The 22,813-nt window shown below is 38.1% G+C and overlaps 1 protein-coding gene across 39 annotated transcripts in view; it reads left to right on the forward strand.

The window, feature by feature from the left end:
* CCDC158 (coiled-coil domain containing 158) overlaps positions 1–22,813 on the forward strand; it is a 108,949-nt gene that overhangs the window by 27,826 nt on the left and 58,310 nt on the right. For all 39 annotated transcript variants that reach the window (XR_010156559.1, XR_010156560.1, XR_001716914.4 and 36 more), the window contains 6 exons: positions 9,448–9,557; positions 9,696–10,023; positions 10,373–10,449; positions 11,390–11,500; positions 14,702–14,816; positions 22,613–22,732. Coding sequence is in view for 36 of the 39 variants with exons in the window: in XM_054682953.1 (XP_054538928.1) it covers positions 9,448–9,557; positions 9,696–10,023; positions 10,373–10,449; positions 11,390–11,500; positions 14,702–14,816; positions 22,613–22,732 (861 nt within the window). In the remaining 3 variants the exon portion in view is untranslated. The remainder of the gene's footprint in view (positions 1–9,447; positions 9,558–9,695; positions 10,024–10,372; positions 10,450–11,389; positions 11,501–14,701; positions 14,817–22,612; positions 22,733–22,813) is intronic.

Consider the following 22,813-nt stretch of genomic DNA (forward strand, 5'->3'; position numbering starts at 1 on the left):
TCATACGGTAGCTCTATTTTTAGTTTTTTGAGGGACCTCCAAACTGTTCTTTATAGTGGTTGTACTAATTCGCATTCCCACCAATAGTGTACAAGGGTTCCTTTTTCTCCATATCCTTGCCAGCATTCGTTATTGCCTAACTTTTGGATAAAAACCATTTTAACTGGGGTGAGTTGATATCTCATTGTAGTTCAGATTTGCATTTCTCTAATGATCAGTGATGTTGAGCACTTTCTCATATGCCTATATGCCATTTGTATTTCTTCTTTTGAGAAATGTCTATTCAAATCATTTGCCTATTTTTAATCAGATTACTAGATTTTTTCCTATAGAGTTGTTTGAGCTCCTTATATATTCTGGTTATTAATCCCTTGTCAAATGAGTAGTTTGCAAGTATTTCTTCCCATTCTGTGGGTTTTCTCTTCACTTTGTTGATTGTTTCCTTTGTTGTGTAGAAGCTTTCTAACTTGTGATCCCATTTGTCCATTTTTGCATTGGTTGCTTGTGCATGTAGGGTATTACTCAAGAAATTTTTGCCCAGACCAGTGCCTGAGAAGTTTACCCCAATGTTTTCTCATAGAGTTTCATAGTTTGAGGTCTTAGATATAAGTCTTTAACCCATTTTGATTTAATTTTTAAATATGGTGAGAGATAGGGATCTAGTTTCATTCCTCTGCATATGGATATCCAGTTTTCCCAGTACCATTTATTGAAAAGACTGTCTTTTCCCTAATATATGTTCTTGGCACCTTTGTTGAAAATGAATTCGCTGTATGTGAGTGGATTCATTTCTGGGTTCTCTATTCTATTCTATTGTTCTATGTGTTTGTTTTTATGCCAGTACCATGCTGTTCTGGTTACTGTAGCTCTGTAGTATAATTTGAAGTCAGGTAATGTGATTCCCCCAGTTTTATTCTTTTTGTTCAGGGTAGCTTTGGCCATTCTGTGTCTTTTGTGATTCCATATGAATTTTAAGATTGTTTTTTCTATTTCTGTGAAGAATGTCATTAGTATTTTTATAGGGATTGCATTGAATCCGTAGATTGCTTTGGATTGTATGGACATTTTAACAATATTGATTTTTCTAATCAATGAACATGGGATATCTTTCTGATTTTTAGTGTCCTCTTCCATTTCTTTCATCAGCATTTTATAGTTTTCATTGTTGAGGTCTTTCACTTCTTTGGTTAATACCTAGTTATTTCATTTTATTTGTGGAACTTGTAATGGGATTACTTTTTTGATTTCTTTTTCAGATTGCTCACTGTTGGCATATAGAAATGCTATTGATTTTTATATGTTAACTTTGTATCCTGCAACTTGACTGAATTTGCTTATTAGTTCTAACATTTTTTTTGGTGGAGTCTTTAGGTTTTTCCAAATATAAGATTATATCATCTGGAAACAAGGATATTTTGACTTCTTCCATTCCAATTTGGATGTCCTTTCTTTCTTTCTCTATGTGATTGCTCAAGCTAGGACTTCCAGTACTATGTTGAATAACAATGGTGAAAGTGGGTATCTTTGTCATGTTCCAGATCTTACAGGAAAGACTTTCAGTTTTTCTCCCTTCAGTATGATACTAGCTGTGGTTCTGTCATATATGACTTTTATTACGTTGATCTTGTAAGTGTGCTTCATTATTTTCTATTCTATATCCATTTTTTTGAGAGTTTTGTCCTGAAAAGATGTTTAACTTTATCAAATGCTTTTTCAGCCTCAATTGAAATAATCATATGGTTTTTGTTTTTCATTCTGTTGATATGATGTATCACATTGATTGATTTACATATGTTTAACCATCCTTGCATCCCAGGGATAAATCCCACTTAGTCATGATATATGATCTTTTTAATGTATTGCTGAATTCAGCTTGCTAGTATTTTGTTAAGGATTTCTGCGTCAGTATTCATCAGAGATACTGACCTGTAGTTTTCTTTTTTTGATGTGTCTTTGTCTGGTTTTGGTATCAGGGTAATAACTGCCATCATAGAATGAGTCTGGAAGAAGTTCTTCTTCCTCTATTTTTTTGGAACAGTTGAGTATAATTGGTGTTAGTTCTTTAAACGTTTGGTATTCAGCAATGAAGCCATCAGGTCCTGGGCTTTTCTTTACTGGGACTTGTTCAGGTTTTAGATTTCTTCAGGGTTCAATCCTGGTAAGTTGAATGTGTCTAGGAATTTGTCCTTTTCTTCTAGATGTTTCCAGTTCATTGGCATGTAATCACTCATAGTAGCCACGAATTATCCTTTGAATTTATGCAGTATCAGTTGTAATGTATCCTTTTTTGTCTCTGATTTTATTTATTTGGGTCTTCTCTCTTTTTTTCTTAGTCTTGCTAAAGGTTTGTCAATTTTGTTTATCTTCTCAAAAAACCAACATTTTGTTTCATTGATCTTTTGTATTTTTTTCATTTTATTTCTGCTCTGATCTTTATTATTTCTTTTCTTGTACTAATTTTGGGTTCAGTTTGCTCTTGCTTTTCTAGTTCTTTAAAATATGTCATTTAAATTGTTTGTTTGCAGTTTTTCTTCTTTTTTGAAGTAGGCACTTAATAGCTATATATTTCCCTCTTGGTACTGCTTTCACTGTATACCATAGGTTTTGGGATGTTGTGTTTCCATTATCATATGTTTCAATACAATTTTAAATTTCCTTCTTAATCTCTTCATTGACTCACTGGTCATTTAGGAGCATATTGTTTAATTTCTGTGTATTTGTATGGTTTCCAAAATTCCCCTTGTTATTGATTTGTAGTTTTATTCCATTGTTGTCAGAGAAGATGGTTGATATTATTTCAGGTTTTCTTGAATGTTTTAAGACTTGTTTTATGACCTAATGTATGGTCTCTCCTTGAGAATCATCCATGTGCTGAGGAATGTATTCTGTCCAGAACATTCCTGTGTCTATTCCTGTGTGTATACAAGGCTGTGTATTCTTCAGCCTTTGGATGAAATGTTCTGTAAATATCTATTGGCTCCATTTGGTCTATAGTACAGATTAGGTTTTATGTTTCTTTGTTGATTTTTCTGTCTGAACGATCTATCCAGTCCTGAAAGGGAGGTGTTGATGTCTCTAGCTATTGTTGTATTGAGGCTTGTCTCTCTTTTATTTCTGATAATATTTGCTTTATATATCTGGGTGCTGCAGTCATGGCTCCATATGTATTTTAAATTGTTACATCCTCTTACTGAATTGACCCATTTATCATTATATTGTGACTTCTTTGTCTCTTCTTATGGTTTTTGTCTTCCAATCTATTTTGTCTGATATAAGTATAGCTACATCTGCTCTTTTTTGGTTTCCTTTGGCATAGAATATCTTTTTCCATCCCTTTATTTTCAGGCTATGTGTGTCTTTGTAGGTGTAGTGTGTTTCTTGTTGGCAACAGATCATTGAGTCTTGTTTTTTAATCCATTCAACCACTCTATGTCTTTTGATTAGACAATTTAGTCCATTTATGTTCAATGTTATTATTGATGACTAAGGACTTACTCCTGCCATTTTTGTTATTTGTTTTCTGGTTGTTTTGTGGTCTTCACTTCCTTCTTTTTTTCCTTCCTGTATTCCTCCTAGTGAAGGTGATTTTTCTCTGGTGGTATGCTCTGATTTCTTTATTTTTAAGCCAGTCAAATTTAGCAGTTGGTTTTATACCAAGTCTAGTGACACTAATGTTAATAAGTTCTGATAACCCACTACCATGCTTTGATTTCTTGCTTTTATTTTCTGCATATCTGTTGTATGTTTTTTTACCTTTGAGGTTACCATGAGGCTTGCAATACTCTCTTATGAGCCATTATTTTAAAACCATCACTTTTTAAGTGATGACAGTTTAACACTGATTGCATAAACAAACAAATGTACGAAAACCAAACTAATACAAACTCTACACTTTGACTTTGTGCCCCCACGATTTAACTTTTAGTTGTTTCTCTTTGAATCTTATTGTAATATCTATGGCTTGAAAAGTTATTATTACTTTTGATTGGTTTATCATTTAGCCTTTCTACTTAAGAGAAGTTTACACACCACAATTACAGTGTTATATTGTTCTGTGTGCTTACTATTACCAATGAGTTTTGTACCTTTGGATGATTTATTCTTGCTTATTAATATCCTTCTCTTTCAGAATGAAGAACTCCCTTTAGCATTTCTTGTAGGATGGGTCTGGTCTGGTGTTGATGAAATTCCTCATCTTTTGTTTTCTAGAAAAGTGTTTATTTTTCCTTCATGTTTGAAGGATATTTTCACCAGATATACTATTCTACAGTAGATGGTTTTTTTCTTTCAGCACTTTAAATATGTCATGCCACTCTCTCCTGGCCTGTAAGGTTTCCACTGAAAAGCCTGCTGCCAGATGTATTGGAGCTCCATTGTATGTTATTTGTTTCTTTTCTCTTGCTGCTTTCAGGATCCTTTATCCTTGGCCTTTGGGAGTTTGATTATTAATTGCCTTGAGATAGTCTTCTTTGAGTTAAATCTGCTGATGTTCTGTAACCTTCTTGTAGTTGAATGTTGGTATTTTTCTCTAGGTTTGGGAAGTTCTCTGATATTTTCCCTTTGAATAAACTTTCTACCCCTATCTCCTTCTCTAACTCCCTTTTAAGGCCAGTAACTTAGATTTGCCCTTTTGAGGCTATTTTCTAGAGCTTTAGGTGTGCTTCATTGTTTTCTTTTCTTTTTTCTTTTGTTTCCTCTGACTGTATATTTTCAAATACCCTGTCTTCTCACTAATTCTTCTGCTTGATCATTTCTGATATTAAGAGAATCTGATGCATTCTTCAATACAGCAATTGCATTTTTCAATTCTAATATTTCTGCTTGATTCTTTCTAATTATTTTAATCTCTTTGTTAAATTTATCTGATAGAATTCTGAATTCTTTCTCTGAGTTGTCTTTAATTTCCTTGAATTTCCTCAAAACAGATATTTTGAATTATCTGTCTGAAAAGTCATATATCTCTGTTTTTTCATAATTGGTCCCTGGTACCTTACTTAGTTCATTTAGTGAGGTCATGTTTTCCTGGATGGTGTTGATGCTTGTAGATGTACTTTGGTGTCTGGGCATTGAAGTTAGTTATTTGTGGTAGTCTTCACAGTTGAGCTTATTTGTGCCTGTTCTTCTCGGGAAGGCTTTCCAGGTATTCAAAACCCCAAGCCCAATAATGCTATGGTTTTTGCAGACTCATAGGGATACTGCCTTGGTGGTCTTGGATAAGATCTGGAAGAATTCTCTGGATTACCAGGCAGACACTCTTGTTCTTTTCCCTTACCTTTCTCTCAAACATATGGAGTCTCTCTCTCTCTCTCTGTGCTGAGCCACATGGAACTGGGGGTGTGGTTATGCAAGCACTCCTGTGGCTGCCACCACTGGGAATGTGATGGGTCAGACCTGAAGTCAGCACTGCCCTGAGTCTTGTCCAAGGTCCTTCCCTTCAGGGTGGTAAGATCCCCTAGGCCCTGTGCATGTCCGGACATGCTGTCCAGGAGCCAGGGATTGGAGCCAAATACCTTAGGAGTTTACCTTATGTTCTATTCTACTGCAGCTAAGCTGACTCAAACCACAATACAAAGTCTGTCGCATTCTTTCCTCCCCTTTCCAAAGGCAGAGGAGCTTCTCCCTGTGGCTACCACCACTAGTCCATGGGGTTTCTGCCAGGCCACCACTGATGTTCACTTAAAGCCAAGGGCTCTTTGATCAGCTTGTGGTGAATGTTGCCAGGCCTGGAACTCACCCTTTAGGGCACTGGGTTCCCTTCTGACACAGGGCAGGTCCAGAAATGCTGCCCTGCCCAGGTCCCAATGCATAGTCCTGGACTTAGAGACTCCAAGAGCCTGCTTGTTGCTCTACCCCACTGTGGCTGAGCTGGTACCTAGGGTGTAAGACAAAGTCTTCTTTACTTTTCCCTCTGCTTTTCTCAAACAGAAGGAGTCTTTCACTGTAGCCACCATAGCTGGGAATGTGCTAGGTCACCCCGGAAGCCAGCACATCTCAGAGCCCAAGGCCCAAAGCATACTCTCAGGGTATCACTGCTGGTTATTCAGGGCCCAAGAGCTCTTTATTTTTATTATTTTTACTTTTATTATTTTTTGAGATGGAGTTATGTTCTGTCACCCAGGCTGGAGTGCAGTGGTGCCATCTCAGCTCACTGCAACCTCTCCCTCCTGGGTTCAAATGATTCTCCTGCCTCAGCCCCCTAAGTAGCTGGGACTACAGGCATGTGCCACCATGCCTGGCTAATTTTTTTGTTTTGTTTTGGTTTGATTTTTTTTTTTTTTTTTTTTTTTTTTTAGTTGGAGTCTGTCTCTGTCGCCCAGGCTGGAGTGCAGTGGTGCGATCTCAGCTCACTACAACCTCTGCCTCCCAGGTGCAAATGATTCTCCTGCCTCAGCCTCCTGAGTAGCTGGGATTACAGGCGCGCGCCACCACGCCCGGCTAATTTTTGTATTTTTAGTAGAGATGGGGTTTCACCATCTTGGTCAGGCTGGTCTCGAACTCCTGACCTCATGATCCACCCACTTCAGCCTCCCAAAGTGCTGGGACTACGGCGTGAGCTACCGCACCCAGCCTATTTTTTTTGTATTTTTAGTAGAGACAGGGTTTCACCATGTTGGTCAGGGTGGTCTCAAACTCCTGAGCTCAAATGATCTGCCTACCTCAGCTTCTCAAAATGCTGGAATTACAGGCATGAGCCACCATGCCTGGTCCCCAAGGACTCTTTAGTCAGCAGGTAATGAACCATTCCAGGACTGTGTTCTTCCCTTCAAGGAAATGGGTTCCCTTTTGGCCCAGGGTGTATCTTGAATTATTGTCTGGGAGGTAGGGCTTGGAATGGGGGCCTCATGACTCTGCCCACTGCCCTACCCTACTGTGGCTGAACTGGTACCTAACATGCAAGACAAAGTCCTTTTTACGCTTTGCTCTCCCCTCGTCAAACAGAAGGAAGGAGGCACTTTTGTTGTTGCAAGCTGCACCGTCTGGGGTTGGGAAAGGGATGGTGCAAGCACTCCCTTAGCCACACCAGCTTGGGTCTCCTTAGGTCACATGCCACCCTAGTTTACTGGCTCTAAGCCCAGCCTAGCACTAGGAATTGCCTAAGAATTGCAGTCCTTGTGTCCTAGGCTGCCTTTCAAGTTTACCTAGGACCCCAGCGCATTTCAGCATGTGGTGGTGAGGCTTGCTGAGAAACTCGAGTTCTGACCACTGAAATGGACGATTCCCCTCTGGCTAGGGCTGGTCCAAATGCTCCCTCTAAGCTCAGCATGGCTTGATTCTCCCCTCTGACGGGGCAGCACTGAGTTAAATATAAAACCCCCCAGTTGCTGTGCTCTCCCTGCCCTATGCAGATTCTCTGCACAGCCACTGCTGGGGGATGGTGGAAGAGGTGGCATTGGAGATTCAAGACTGTCTCTCCTGCCCTCCTCAATGCCTCTTTCCACCATATGAATTAAAACCAGATAATATTTTTAATGGTGGAGGGTGTCCAGGTTCTTGGCATCTTGAACAAAGAATTGGACAAAACACACAAACAAAGCAAGGAAGGAATGAAGGGATTTATTGAAAATGAAAGTACACTACACAGTGTGGGAGCAGGCCTGAGCATAGGAACTCAAAAGCCCCATTACTGAATTTTTGGGAGTTTAAATACTCCCTAGAGGATTCCATTGGTTACTTGGGGGTATGCCCTATGTAAATGGGGAGAATGAAATAAAGTTACAAAGTCATTTACAGCCTACACCCTAAGGAGAGGATATTTCCTGTCACAGCTGAAGTGTGAATCAGCCTTATGTTCCCTGCCTCCAGACCCTATTTTCCTGCCTCACTATTTTTCACTTGACTTTCGTGTTCTTATGATGGTGCTCTTCTGTGTGCAGATAGTTTTTAAAATTTGGTGTTCTCATCGAGGGTGGCAGGGGTTAGGGAATGAATGGTGTAGGCTTCTATTCCACCATCTTGCTCTGCCTCCAGCCTCTCCTGTCTTCTTTCTCGATCTGCTTCTTCATTTAGTCAAAACACATCTTTGTTAAATTCTTAAGAAAGAGATACATTTTATGAATCTTTGCATGTCTGAGAATGACTCTATTTTACACTCATACTTCATTGATAATTGGCTCGGTAAAGTTGAAAGTAATTTCTCTCAATCTTTTGAAGATACTGTGCTTTTGCATTCAGTATCGCTACTGAGAAGATGTCTGTCTGGTTCTTGTTCCTTTGTAGATGATTTTTTATTTTTTACTTACTTGAATTTCATCTTTAACATCTTTTCTTTGTCTCTGAAATGCCACCATAATGTACTTAGGTATGAATTTTTGTTTTTTTTCATTCACCTTGCTAGGGACTCAGTAGACCTGTTCGTCTGTAGATGTGTGCCTTTCAGTTTGGAGGAATTCAGTTGCGTTTTTTTCTTTGGCCGTTTCCTTTCTTCTGTTTTTTCAGTTCTGTCTTTCCAAAGTTCCTGTTGGAAACATATTTTCACCTCGGTTAAATCTCTACATCTCTTACTTTTTGTTTCAAAAATTTGTCTACTTTTTCTACCTTTGGAGGAAATTTCTTGACTTGCAACATTTCTATTGAATTGAACTTTTTTGTTTACAACCATATTTTTAATTTTCGTGACCCTTTCTCCCCTGATCACTTATTTGGCATAGCATCTTATTCTTGCTTTATGCTGATAATGTCTCTTGAATTTCTCTGTAAATACAAGTTTTTGAAGCGTTCTTCTTTTCCTTGCATTATCTTTCTTTAGTTCCTCTGGTTCTTTTTTTTCTGGGTGTTTGCTTGTTTATTTGATCTTGATCTATTTATTACTTTGGGATTTTTCTTCAAGTGTTCAGTGGTTTTTGGTTTTCTGTTTATATTCTACAATTAGGCAATAAAAAATCTGATGGCAAACTTTCTATTCATGGGCAGAATTTGATGGCTTTGCTTTGGGAGGATTAGGTACGGCATCAACTATGTACGGGAGCATCTCCTACAGCATCTCCTATTCTGGGAGATCCCTCAGTGCCTGATCTTAGAAATCTTTGTGTATTTCTCTGTAGTAGGACACCTGGAGTTTTGGATGGTGGTGTTTGCTGCCAGGTATTTTAAGTGGGTAGGAGGTAGGGATTGACTTTTTTATGTACAGAATTTCAACCAATTCTCATGTTTTCATGTAACAAATATATTCCTATCTCCATGTTGAGCTGGAAGTAAGATTTGTTTTAGAAGCAGAGTGTTGGTTGTAGAGAATGGATTAAAAGGGGTCAAGCTTGATACAGGGAGACTGGTTAAGGTATTCTCATAATCTAAGCGAGAAATTATTAATTAGACTTTGAACTGCAGCAGTGAGGGAAGGAAGTAGACATAAAAATGAATTGAAAATATATATAGATCTTTGGAAGTTACTAGCTATAAGGAAATGTGTTTCTCTAATGAAGATTAATTTGCATGGCTTTTTTTTTTCAGAGCAATGAATTGCATGAGAAACAAAAGTTTTATTTGAGGCAGTCAGTCATTGATTTGCAAACAAAACTTCAGGAGATGCAAATGGAGAGAGATGCTATGGCTGACATCAGGTTGGGATTTGTGAAATTATTTTAAAGTCATATATTTTCATTATGTGAAATTATTTTAAAGTTTTACTGTTTGTAGTAAAACTACTTGTGTGAATGAGTTTTATCAATGTTATTTATTTTCTTTCATTTATTTCATAGACGAAGGGAGAGTCAGTCCCAGGAGGATTTAAGAAATCAGCTTCAAAATACAGTTCATGAACTTGAAGCTGCCAAATGCCTTAAAGAGGACATGCTGAAAGACAGCAACACACAGATAGAGCAACTACGAAAAATGATGCTTAGTCATGAGGGAGTGCTTCAAGAAATCCGGTCAATCCTAGTTGACTTTGAAGAAGCCTCAGGCAAAAAAATATGTGAACACGACAGCATGTCTACTCTGCACTTCCGCAGCTTGGGCTCAGCTATTAGTAAAATCCTAAGAGAATTAGACACAGAGATTTCTTATCTTAAAGGGAGGATATTTCCAGTAAGTGGTGAGAATGCTACTTAAATAATTTTATATTAAAATGCATTAAGAGAATAGCATTAGATGTATAATTTTTAAAATTCTTAAAATAAGCCAAGTTCTCATTTTTCTGAAATAACAGAAGTTACTTCCACAGTAATCTCTCATAATAGGAACTAGCTTGGTTTACCGTATAGCTTCATGAGAGTATAGACAAAGTAAAAGATCTAATAAAATATGGGGATAGAATGTATCTGATTTTAGTATTATTTTTACTTGCATTTAAAGCATTCCTTTAGTTGAAAATCTCCAGATTTTCCAAGCCTTATATTTACCAGTAACTAAATCAGTGTCTCTTTTTAAAAACCAGGTAGAGGATCAACTTGAAGCACTGAAATCTGAATCACAGAACAAAATAGAACTACTTCTGCAACAACACCAAGATAGGTAGGTTTCTGACTGAGGTTTGGAAAAGCCTAGTGAAACTAAACCACAGTTTTACAGTGTTTCGGCCACAATTCCAAAATCTAAACAGCTCTGAAACACATAAGTTTTTTTATAGGTTTATAGGAAACTCATGTTAACATTTTGTTTTCCTGACCCTGGTTATAAAATCGTAAGGAAGATGTCATTTGAGATGATTACAATAGGAGTATTGCTATAGGAGAGAGAGAGAGAGAGATTAAGCTCAGCTCCCAATACAAGGCCAAATGGGGATTTATAGCCAGGGGGCATGGTGAGGGGGTCTGTGGATGGAAAATTACTGAGAAAAGGCATCAAGAGTAGGGGGATTCTTGCTAAATGCAGGCCAAGGGCTTAGATATCAAAGGCAGGGGATGAAGAACTTGATCAGATATTGAGGGTGGGAGGACTAAACTGACTTGCCAAGATTCTTGCTAGGTCTGGGCTAGGCAGGCCAAAGGTTGAGGCATAGTTGAAAAGAGGCCTCAGAAGAGCCTGACTAAAGTTTGGTGAAGGAGAGAGTTTTTGTCACTCATTTGTTGGAAAAACCTGACTAGAGCTAATGTAAACCTTTCCACAGTCTACAATTTAGTGTGAATACTTATAAATTATTGCATTCATGATATGTTTGGTTAATGGGACACTTCCCTAGATCTCATTGGGGGTGTCATATAATATTTACTACTTGCAATTTATTACCATTGTAAAATAAAAAAAAATTCTGAATTCCAAAACTATCTGACTCCCAAAAGATTTGGATAAAGGGTTTTGGACTTGTTGTAGACACTTGTTATTAAAAGAGTAGCATATATAAAAGCAAAGCAAAATACTAAATTTGAGAGTATTGAAAATCATTATTTTTAAAATAATTCATAGTCAGGAAAATCTTCTGTATCAAATAACAATCACCACATTCTTTTTATAGGATTGAGCAGTTAATAAGTGAACATGAAGTTGAAATAACAGGACTTACTGAGAAAGCTAGCAGTGCTCGAAGCCAAGCCAATAGTATCCAGAGTCAAATGGAAATCATTCAGTATGTGGTTTGAAACTGTTAGTCATTCATCTTCATTTTAAAGATATTATTTTCATTAACTTTCTGTTCTATAATCTTTCAGAACTTGCTTAGTAAGATTTCATAAGAAAGTGAGACATTTTTCTAACATTTAAATGAACAGGAAGTATTATGTAACATAGGTAATATTATCTGACCATATAAGAAGTATTTTTGCAAGTATTTGGGGCTCCTGGGATTGGCTGTTTTAAGTATTCATATTTGTCAATTCTTACACTGCTATAAAGAACTAACCAAGACTGGGTAATTTATGAAGAAAAGAGATTTAATTGACTCCTAGTTCCACAGGCTTAACAGGAGTCGTGAGTGGGAGGCCTCAGGAAACTTACAATTATGACAGAAAACAAAGGGGAAGCAAGCACATCATACCATGGCAAAGCAAGAGAGAGAGAGAATGGGGATGTGCCACACTTTTAAACCATCAGATCTTGTGAGAACCCACTCGCTATCACGGGAAAAGCATGGGGGAAATCTGTCCCCATGATCCAGTTACCTCCCACAAGGCCCCTCCCCTGACACATGGTGATTACGATTCAGATTTGTAATCTCCCAAATATCATGTCTTTCTCACATTTTAAAATACAATTATTGGCTGGGCGTGGTGGCTTACGCCTGTATTCCCAGCACTTTGGGAGGCTGAGGCGGGCAGATCACGAGGTCAGGAGATCGAGAGCATCCTGGCTAACATGGTGAAACCCTGTCTCCACTAAAAATACAAAAAATTAGCTGGGCATGGTGGTGGGCACCTGTAGTCCCAGCTACTCAGGAGGCTGAGGCAGGAGAATGGCATGAACCCGGGAGGCAGAGCTTGCAGTGAGCCAAGATCACGCCACTGCACTCCAACCTGGGCAACAGAGCAAGACTCCATCTCAAAAATAAAAAAAATATAATTATCCCTTCTCAACAGTCCCCCAGTCTTAACTCATTTAAGCATTAACTCAGAAATCCAGTCCAAAGTCTCATCTGAGACAAAGTAAGTCCGTTCCACCTATAAGCCTGTAAAATAAAAAACAAGTTTGTTATTTCCAAGATACAACTGGGTTACAGGCATTGGGTAAATGCTCCTATTCCAAATGAGAAAAATAGGCCAAAACAAAGGGGCTGCAGGCCCCATGCAAGTCCAAAATCCAGCTGTGCAGTCATTAAATCTTAAAGCTCTGAAATAATCTCCTTTGACTCCATGTCTCACTTCCAGGGCACACTGATGCAAGGCAGGGCTCCCAAGGTGTTGGGCAGCTCTGCCCTTGTTGCTCTGCATTGTACAGCCTCCGCAGCTGCTTTCACAGGCTACACTGAGTGCCTGTAGCTTTTCCACGTGCATAGTGCAAGCTGCCTGTAGATCTACCATTCTGGGGTCTGGAGGGTAGTGGCCCTCTTCTCACAGTTCCACTAAGCAGTGCCCCAGTGGGGACTCTGTGTGGGGGTTCCAACCCCACATTTCCCCTCCACATTACCCTAGTAGAGGTTCCCCATGAGGGCTCTACTCCTACAGCAGATGTCTGCCTGGACATCCAGGCATTTCCATACATGCTATGAAATCTAGGCAGAGGTTTCCAAACCTCAACTCTTGCTTTCTGTACACCTCCAGGCTCAACACCACATGGAAGCTGCCTAGTCTTGGGGCTTGCACCCCTTGAAGCAACAGCCCGAGCTGTACCTTGGCCCATTTTAGCCATGGCTGGAGCTGGAGCAGCTGGGACACAGGGTGCCATGTACCAAGGATGCACAGAGCGGTAGAGAGGGCCCTGGCTTACAAAACCATTTCTTCCTCCTAAGTCACAAGGCCTGTGATGGAAGGAGCTGCCTAAAGATCTCTGACATGCCCCGGAGACATTTTCCCCATTGTCTTGCACCTCTTCTTTACTTATGCAAATTTCTGCAACCGGCAGCTTGAATTTCTCCCCAGGAAATGGGTTTTTCTTTTCTACCACATGGTCAGGCTGCAAATTTTCCAAACTTTTACACTGTGCTTCCCTTTTAAATAGAAGTTGCAATTTCACACCATCTCTTTGTGAATACATATGACTGTATGCTTTCAGAAACAGTCAGGTGACATCTTGAATGCTTTGCTGCTTAGAAATTTCTTCTGCCAGACACCCTGAATCATCTCTGTCTAGATCAAAGTTCCACAGATCTTTAGGGCAGGGGCAAAATGCTACCAGTCTCTTTGCTAAAGCATAGTGAGAGTGATCTTTACTCCAGTTCCCAAGAAGTTCCTCATCTCCATCTGAGACCACCTCAGCCTGGACTCTTTGTCCATATCACTATCAGCATTTTGGTCACAACCATTCAACAAGTCTCTAGGAAGTTCCAGACTTTCCCTCGTCTTTCTGTCTTCTTCTGATCCCTCCAAACTGTTCCAACCTCTGCCTGTTACCTAGTTCCAAATTCATTTTCACATTTTCAGATATCTTTATAGCAGTGCCCCACTCTCCTGGTACCAGTTTTCTGTATTAATCCATTCTTACACTACTATAAAGAACTACCCAAGACTGGGTAATTTATAAAGAAAAGAAGTTTAGTTGACTCACAGTTCCACAGGCTTAACAAATCATGACTAGGAGGCCTCAGGAAACTTACAATCATGGGGAAAGCAAACACATCTTACCATGGCGGAGCAGGAAAGGGGGGAAGTGCCATACTTTTAAACCATCAGATGTTGTGAGAACTCACTATCATGAGAACAGTATGGGGGAAATCTGCCCCCACAGTCCAATCACCTCCCACCAGGTCCCTCCCCTGTCATGTGGGGATTACAATTTGACATGAGATTTGGGTGGGGACACAGAGCCAAACCGTGTGTGTGTGTGTGTGTGTGTGTGTAATATATATGAATATATATAAGTAAAATATATGCATATGTGTAGAAATAATTTTATTTGAGTTGTATGTTAAAACTTTTTATATGGACATTTTCTATCATATACAAAAGTAGAGAGAAAACAGTGTAATGCACTCCCATACAGCTGTCACCCAGCTTCAGCAGTTTACAATATATTTGAGGTGAAACTTTTGAGAGTCAGTTTTGGAAAATAAAAGACTATTGGCTTAATAATGCCATATAAAATAACTAGTGGTAGTGTCAAAAAGCTAGAATACTCAGGTGTTACTCTTATTCTTAGTTTGCTATTTGCACTTATTCCCCTTCTAAACTCTTCTTAGAGAGCAAGCAAGAAACCAAAACTCTATGTATATGCGTCAGCTCAGCGATCTGGAATCTACTGTTTCTCAGCTACGTTCTGAATTAAGGGAAGCCAAAAGGATGTATGAAGACAAGGTGAGTTTAGGTTTTGCTGTTCTGTTTCTAGAGACTTTAATATCCAGAATCAATATTATATTAGTAATAGTTTATTTGAAAATAAGGAATCAAAGTAATTTCAAATTAAAAGCAGTTTATAAGCTGGAGTAAGAGCATGCTAAATTATATTTTAAACTATTTATAAACTATTTTTATTTAAATTGTATACTCTGATTCATTCTTAGCAAAACATTTTTTGCAAGTTCAAGTGAGTTTCTAAAAAATGCATTAAAAAATGAGACCATCTTAATTATTTTTACTTAGCTAAACTTTAGCAAATACTTCCATACCAGCCAGATCCCCCTGCTACTCAATATTTTTGGGGCCTACCTCCTCTCTTACTTCAACTCCTAACTCCTAATCATTGTGAAGCTACCAAACTGAATTAATGTTAAGATTAATTAAATGAATTAATTACATAAAAATTAATTAGGAGGATAAGTCATCTCTCATCATCATGTAATTCCTTTTAAAACCACATTAATATTTGATATTCTGTTTTTTTTCTTTCACTTTCCATAGCTAAAGAGAAGCTATTCAGTATCATTGTCATCTGTTTATCCAGAGTTTAGACTTTTGTTCATTTCAACCATTTGTAAAACAGTAAGACCCTAAAAAACAAACAAGGAGCTGCCATTAAGAGGAGTGGTGGTCTTCATTCCCTGTGAGAAGGGTGATCACCCAAGGCGGCTTGCCTGGGACAGTCTCGGTTTACACCCGCTAGCCCAGTGTCCTGTTTTATGAATGCTACCTCTCATCTCCATAGTGTCCCCATTTGGAAGATAAAGTCTGTATTTAGTCATCCTACCTATAAGAGACCCTTAGACAACCAAGCAGAAACAATTTACTTACAGTTCTGTCACTTGTAGTCAGTTTCTCACACCTTAGCTATTTGGAGCAGTAGGTTAGAAGAAATAGAGTATAAGGAAGCTGCCATACTCCCTTTATAAAATGAAACCAATTCTATAGGGTAACAGTACATGGAGGAAAGCTCCATATATTGCAGCACGAATTCTTCCAGACATTTGCCCTTCTTTGGGCACCCCATTTTAATTACCGCTATCACTCCAGCCGGCCACAGGAGGGGGCTGTTTCTACTTGGTTCGCGCATGGAAATAAGATACCTCAACATTTATCAAAGCTAAGATAAGGATGGAATTTAGACAGGACTTTACTAAGGTCTAAGCCATAGAGAGTAACATGAAACTGTATAATCTCAGTTATAGATGTGGGTCCTTTACAGCAGTGTCTTCCAAATATTTTCCATTGCTACTCACAGTAAGAAATATAGTTCATCTTATGATCCAACACACATGCAACTGAAGCAAGATTCATAAAACAATATTTACTCCTATTACATGTGATGCCAGCTATTTTCTGTTCTCTTCAGATGCTTATTTGAAGCTCACTAAATTGATTTCATAATTTATTGGGGGGTTGCGTTTGAATAACACTGCCTCCTTTTGTAAACCTCCTTGCATAACCCTTAACCTAAATCCTTGTGGCAATGTTATTTCAACCAGTGCCACCTCTGAGCAACCTTAAGCGACCTTAGACTGCTTAAAGGGTACACTCAACAAACAAAAGGTCAGAGAGGAACACACGCTTTTCTCTGCCTCTCTGAAGCCTGCTTTTTATGTTCTAGTTTCTTTTCTCGGGACAAGCTTTTCCCCTGATGATTTATAGCAGGAATGTCCACCCCAGTCTGGGCAGACCAAGCCTATACCAAAAGGCCATGACCGCACCCTGCAGACAACAGCAGGAGGGGCTGATTTTAGTGCACCATGAGGTGGGAGGGTGCTTTTTCACTTGGGTCTAGTGGAGGTAGGCACTCTGGCAGAAGTGAGAGCTGACAATCTGACAATGAGAGAGGAAATAAGAGAGCTGTTGTGTCACAGTCCAATATAATAATGCATATTCATGAATAATCACAAATCATTTTGGAAAGATTAAGTACTCATTGTCTATTGACAAAATTTTTGAAAAGCCGCAAAGTACTAAATAAAGCTCAACTCACCTGTGGTTTCTTACATGATTGGTAACTGCTATAGCTTTCCATTATACTATTGTTTGGAAAAATTATCCTTTCAGAAGCCTCACCCATTGTTTGCTAATTTGCATTTGGTCCAATATACAGTATCATGCTGATTTGGACATATTGGGAAATTTTTTCACAAATACTGAAATATCCATCTAAAATGTATAAAAAGAATTTCTAAGTTTTTATAAGCATTTAAATCTTTGGCATTGTAGAAGCACGAGATCCAGATGAATGACTGCAAGCTTTTTACATGAATGTTTTGGGGTCATATAGATACAAACATGATATTAGAATCATTCTCTTATTTTGCTCTAATGTAAATAGTGGCTGAGCAAGAATTTTGACAGTCTTAAATAGTAAATAGCTAACGGAAATAAAGAGGGCATATCAGCTTCATTAGTTTTAATAAATCACTGAGATTTATAATACACCACAGTGACCCTAAATAGAGTTGGCACCTAGTTGATGGTTAACTAGACTGTCTTAACAGTAACTCCCTTTGGTTTGGTCAGGGAGCACTGAGAGATGACTGCCATGTAAATATAGCTAAGTACACTCTGGCCTAAGGTGACATTAATTACATGGTGTAGCTGAGCAAGGAAAATCAAACAAGTTAATAACAAGGATTTCACTTGGGATCATAAAAAATTGTATTGTTATAAAATGTTTTTGTTATAATGAATTGAATATAAAATCTAAAAACACAAATTATTCTGCTTTATTTTTCATTTTCATATGACTTGGCATTGCTAAAGCCTATTAAAACCTTAAAATCTATTTTTTCTCTGTTGCTTCAGTGCATATTTCAGTATATACCATTCAAATAACAACAAGGAAAAATATCAAAGGACATAATACATAAAAGCTGTGATTAAAAGTGAGATTCATGGCCAGGTGCAGTGGCTTACACCCATAATCCCAGCACTTTCGAAGGCTGAGACAGAAGGATTACTTGAGCCTAGGAGCTTGAGACAAGCCTGGGCAACATAGTGGGACTCTGTCTCTATAAAAATAAAAACAAAAATAAAAAGTTAGCTGGTCATGGTAGCGTGCGCCTGTAGTTCTCGCTACTAGAAAGGCTAAGATGGGAGGATAGCTTGAGGCTGAGAGATTGAGGCTGCAATGAGCCATGATCACACCACTCACTTTAGCCTGGGCAATAGAGGGTGACCCTGTCTCAGAAAAAAAAAAAAAAAGTGAGATTTGTGTGAAAGGAAACTAATAAAGGTGTGTTGATATTAAACATCAACATGTTTTATGAGGGGCAGTATTTTCTCCCAAGGTCAGATTTCTTCATTTTAAAAAGTGTTTTCATTTTTAAAAATTGATGACATGACAGGTCTAAACAAAACTTTTCCAGCTAGAATGCATAAATTAAGAGAAAACTTGTTTTGGAAGTTAATATTTCTCTTCAGATTAACACAGTTATTTTATGCTGGTGAACATAGAAATTGTACTTCAAAAAAATGTGAGATGTAGCTTTCGTAGCTTACAAAAGTGTTTTACTGTAATGCTGTTTTCTATTCTTCTCTTTCCATTTTAGGAGAACCTCCAGAATTCCCCTTTACGAATTTGGACCAGTAGAAGCTGTCACTATTGGCTCTGTAGATTTGGCTTTACTCTTAACTTTCGCTTTTTGACAACAAAAATATCTCATGATGTTGATTCAGCGTTTATTTTTACTACTTTGAAAGCAGTTGGGGCTGAATTTTGTATTAAAAAAGTGATGATTTAGTAGCACTGGCTGGAGCTATATACTGTGCAGGAAGATTCTGTGCAAACCTCTGCATAGTTCTGCTAATGCACCGCCATGCTGGCCTGTAGCATCCCTTATTATTCCATAGCTGTGTCTTTTTGAGCACAGAAAAACAGAAAACACCACCACCAACAGACAAACCAAACCTCCTGTGATTTGATATGATTGGCAATATCTCTAAAATCAATGTGAGATTAGAATGAAATCCCAATACTCATTTGTCCAGTGATCCAAACCAAAAAGTGCATTCATAGATGGTGAAAGGGAAAACCAGTGCTACTACGTAAAAATAAAAGAAAAAGAAAAAATCTTTAATACATCTCAGATGTCAATATTTATTCTGGATATTTTAAAAGGCTTTTCTTTATAGTGTTTTTTACAGCTGTTTATATCAACTCAGCTGCTACTTCAGTGGTTTTCCCTTTCACTCTCTATTTATCTTTTTGATTGATTAATATAAATGTTTTTACTCTAAAAAGTGAAAGGTAAAAGCAGACCTATAGCAGCTGAGTCAGTACTGACAACTACAAAACAAATGTTCCTGCAGGGGGCTGGAGGAACTTCTTACACTTAATAGACAGATGGAAAGATAAGACTTGGCTCGTTTCTTTTTCTTTCTTTTTTTAATTTGGTCTCATGTCAAGTTTGATGTTATGAAATGATTATCCAGAAGTTTTTTTTTTTAAGTGAAAGCAGACAAAAGAGAAAATCTTAATTTAAGCTTTTAAAGCATATATACAAATTATTTTCTTCGCTCAAGGATAGAAATGGTTTATGCCAGGCTAGGAGTAGAAAACATTTATTTTAATCATATGATTAATTCAAATTGGAAATGTTCTTGTTAAATTTATAGCTCAAAAGACAGGTGGAGAATAAATTGTTTCAGCTTTATTAATACTGTTCTTGTGGAATAAAGTATTAGAATTGAAAGGAACATGAGAGATCATCTAGAATACTCTTTCCAATTACAGATGAAAAAAATGGAAACACAGGGAAGTTATGTAACAGAAACTAGACAAGAACCTAAGGTGTTTGGCTCTTCGCCTGATCATATTGCCTCTCGGATCATGTTCATGTACCCATTCCTTGCCAGGCAAACATAATTGTGTAACAGTGAAGTTTGTGTTTCTTCCCCTTACTGTATTTACTAAGTGTGTACTGATTTAGTCTTTCCTGATAATAACAAAAGTGAAGAGATTTTATCAATTGATATTGTTCATTCATTTTTCTTAGGAAGTAACCTGTGTTACAGAGCTTGAATTTTTATGGGACTTTTTCATTTCTTTTCCTGTACATGCCCCAAAAGGAGCACAAGAAGTACTTTTTTGTTTTTTTTAAGAGAGTGTCTCACTCTGTTGCCAAGGCTGGAGTGCAGTGGCACGATCATGACTCATTACAGCTTCAAACTCCCAGGCTCAAGCGATCCTCCCACCTCAGCCTCCTGACTAGCCAAAACTACAGGCATGCATCACCATGCCAGGCTAATTTTATTTTTATTTTTGTAGAGATGGAGTCTCACTATGCTGCCCAGGCTGGTCTTGAACTCCTGGCCTCAAGTGATCCTCCCACCTCAGTCTCCTGGAAAGTACTTCTTTATTAGATTAATAGAGTCTAGGAATACATTTTAGACAGTGATCTAATATTTTACGTGTACTTAATTCTGGTGAAATACTTTTTATACATAGCATGCAGCCAGATACAAAGTCAGTTTAGGAATATAGCTAATATAAATATTAAAGTCTATACTCTGATTTCTGTAGGTAAATGGGAAACTGATAGTCCTATATTAGTACTTTCTTAGTCATATATGTATATGTGGATATATATATAACTTCTATTCCTTATGATTATTATTAAAGAGAGACGTGTGTATGTATGTATAGATAATATAATTCAATATGTGTTGAATAAGTGAAGATCTTTAAAAATAAATATTAAATAGTAAAACTAGAAAGTTCTCAAGAAAAAGTTAGTCTTAGTCATATGTTCTCTAGTTAAGAAAGTTTTATCATAGTACATCATCCAAACCAGGTTTTATTATTGACAGTAGATTGGAAACCTACTAAATAGCCACCTTAAAGCTAAGAAGGAATATGCAGCATTTATGCAGACATGAAAGATTTCCTATTACTAGAAAGTAGATGATAAAATAGTAATGTAGATACCTACTTAAGTTAAGATATCACCATATAACTAAGTATCAACACGTTCTCATTGTTTTAATATCTTATTATTTAAGTTATGATATTGTGTGGCTCAGCTAAAATCTAAACCCTTAGTCTCCACAGTCTGAGATCCTAGCCTCTTAGCATACGCTGAACCTAGACATAAAGAACTATAGAGGCCGGGCACGGTGGCTCACGCCTGTAATCCCAGCACTTTGGGAGGCTGAGGCGGGTGGATCACCTGAGGTCAGGAGTTCGAGACCAGCCTGGCCAACATGGCGAAACCCCATCTCTACTAAAAATACAAAAATTAGCTGGCCATGGTGGCGGGCACCTATAATCCCAGCTACTTGGGAGGCTGAGGCAGGAGAATCATTTGAACCCAGGAGGCGGAGGTTGCAGTGAGCCGAGATCGTGCCATTGCACTCCAGCCTGGGCGACAGGGCAAGATTCCATTTCAAAAAAAAAAAAAAAGAACTATAGAAACGCTATTAACAGTGATACACTTTATGGCATGTGTCATAGAAATGCATATTCAAACAGATCAAACAGCTGCCTTGTCAGAATAAAATGCACTTTAACATCCTCTAAAATTGGTACTTTTATTCCCATTTTATATTAATAGTTGAACAAAATGAGGGTTAGAATGGTTAAATAAATTGTCCTACTGTAAATATAAATATATATAAATTCATCCTTTAAAAAAGTAGTGGCTATAAAATAATGACAATAGCTAATAACTTGTTACCATTCATTCTTTTATATTCAATGCCTTTTATTACCGAAACTTTGATATTCTGAAGCAAAATAGCTCTTCTAAGTACAATACAGTTCATTTATTTAGGCTCTGCAACATGTTATTTATGCCATATCAAGCTTCCTTTTTTTGAAACAGTTTTGCTCTGTCACCCAGGCTGGAGTGCAGGGACGCAATCATGGCTCACTGCAGCCTTAACCACCCAGTCTCAAGCAGTCTTCCCACTTCAGCCTCCCAAGTAGCTGGGACCCCAGGTGTGCACCACCATGGCCAGCTAACCTTTAAAAAAATATTTTTTGTAGTGATGGGGTCTCCCTGTGTTGCCTAGGTTGGTCTTGAACTCCTGGGCTCAAGGGGTCCTCCTGCCTTGGCCTCCCAAAGGATTACAGGCATGGGCCATTGTGCCAACCCTCAAGCTTTCTTAAATACCAAATTATAGAACATGTCTTCACAGAAGATAAATCTTGAATAGTATGAAAACAGGAGACAGATGTATTACAGGCAATTCCCAAATTCAACAGTACTAAATATTTCATTTTGTCTAATTTCCCTGGCTAAACTCAGCATAGATTTTCTTTAAAAAAAAAAAAAACAAAAAACTTTACAAGACACATCACAGTACACTTTTTTTGTTTTTTTTGTTTTTTTTTTTTGGAGATGTAGTTTCAGTTTTGTCACCCAGGCTGAAGTGCAATGGCACGATCTTGACTCACTGCAACCTCTGCCTCCCGGGTCCAAGCGATTCTCTTGTCTCAGCCTCCCAAGTAGCTGGGATTACAGGCGCCCACTACCACGCCTGGCCAATTTTTGTATTTTTAGTAGAGACGGGGTTTTGCCATGTTGGCCAGGCTGGTCTCAAAATCCTGACCTCAGGTGATCCACCCGCCTCGGCCTCCCAAAGTGCTGGGATTACAGGCATGAGCCACTGCACCCAGCCTCACAACGAACTTTTATTTTTGTTCTCAAAATAATACCATTTGTTTTCCAAAGTCTATATTTATTTTATATTACCCACTGTCATAATCAGACACTGTTCAATTTGTACTTTCCTTTCAGACAGAAGAGCTGGAAAAGCAGTTAGTCCTTGCCAACTCAGAGCTAACTGAAGCCCGGACAGAGCGTGATCAATTCAGTCAGGAATCTGGAAATTTAGATGATCAACTTCAAAAGCTGTTGGTAAGATTATGCTTTAAAATATGAATAAGACTAATTCTGGGAAGTTTTTCACCAAAATATATCACAAAACTCGTTTCCTTT

This window comes from Pan troglodytes, chromosome 3, assembly GCF_028858775.2.
Source record: "Pan troglodytes isolate AG18354 chromosome 3, NHGRI_mPanTro3-v2.0_pri, whole genome shotgun sequence".
Lineage (NCBI taxonomy): Eukaryota > Metazoa > Chordata > Mammalia > Primates > Hominidae > Pan > Pan troglodytes.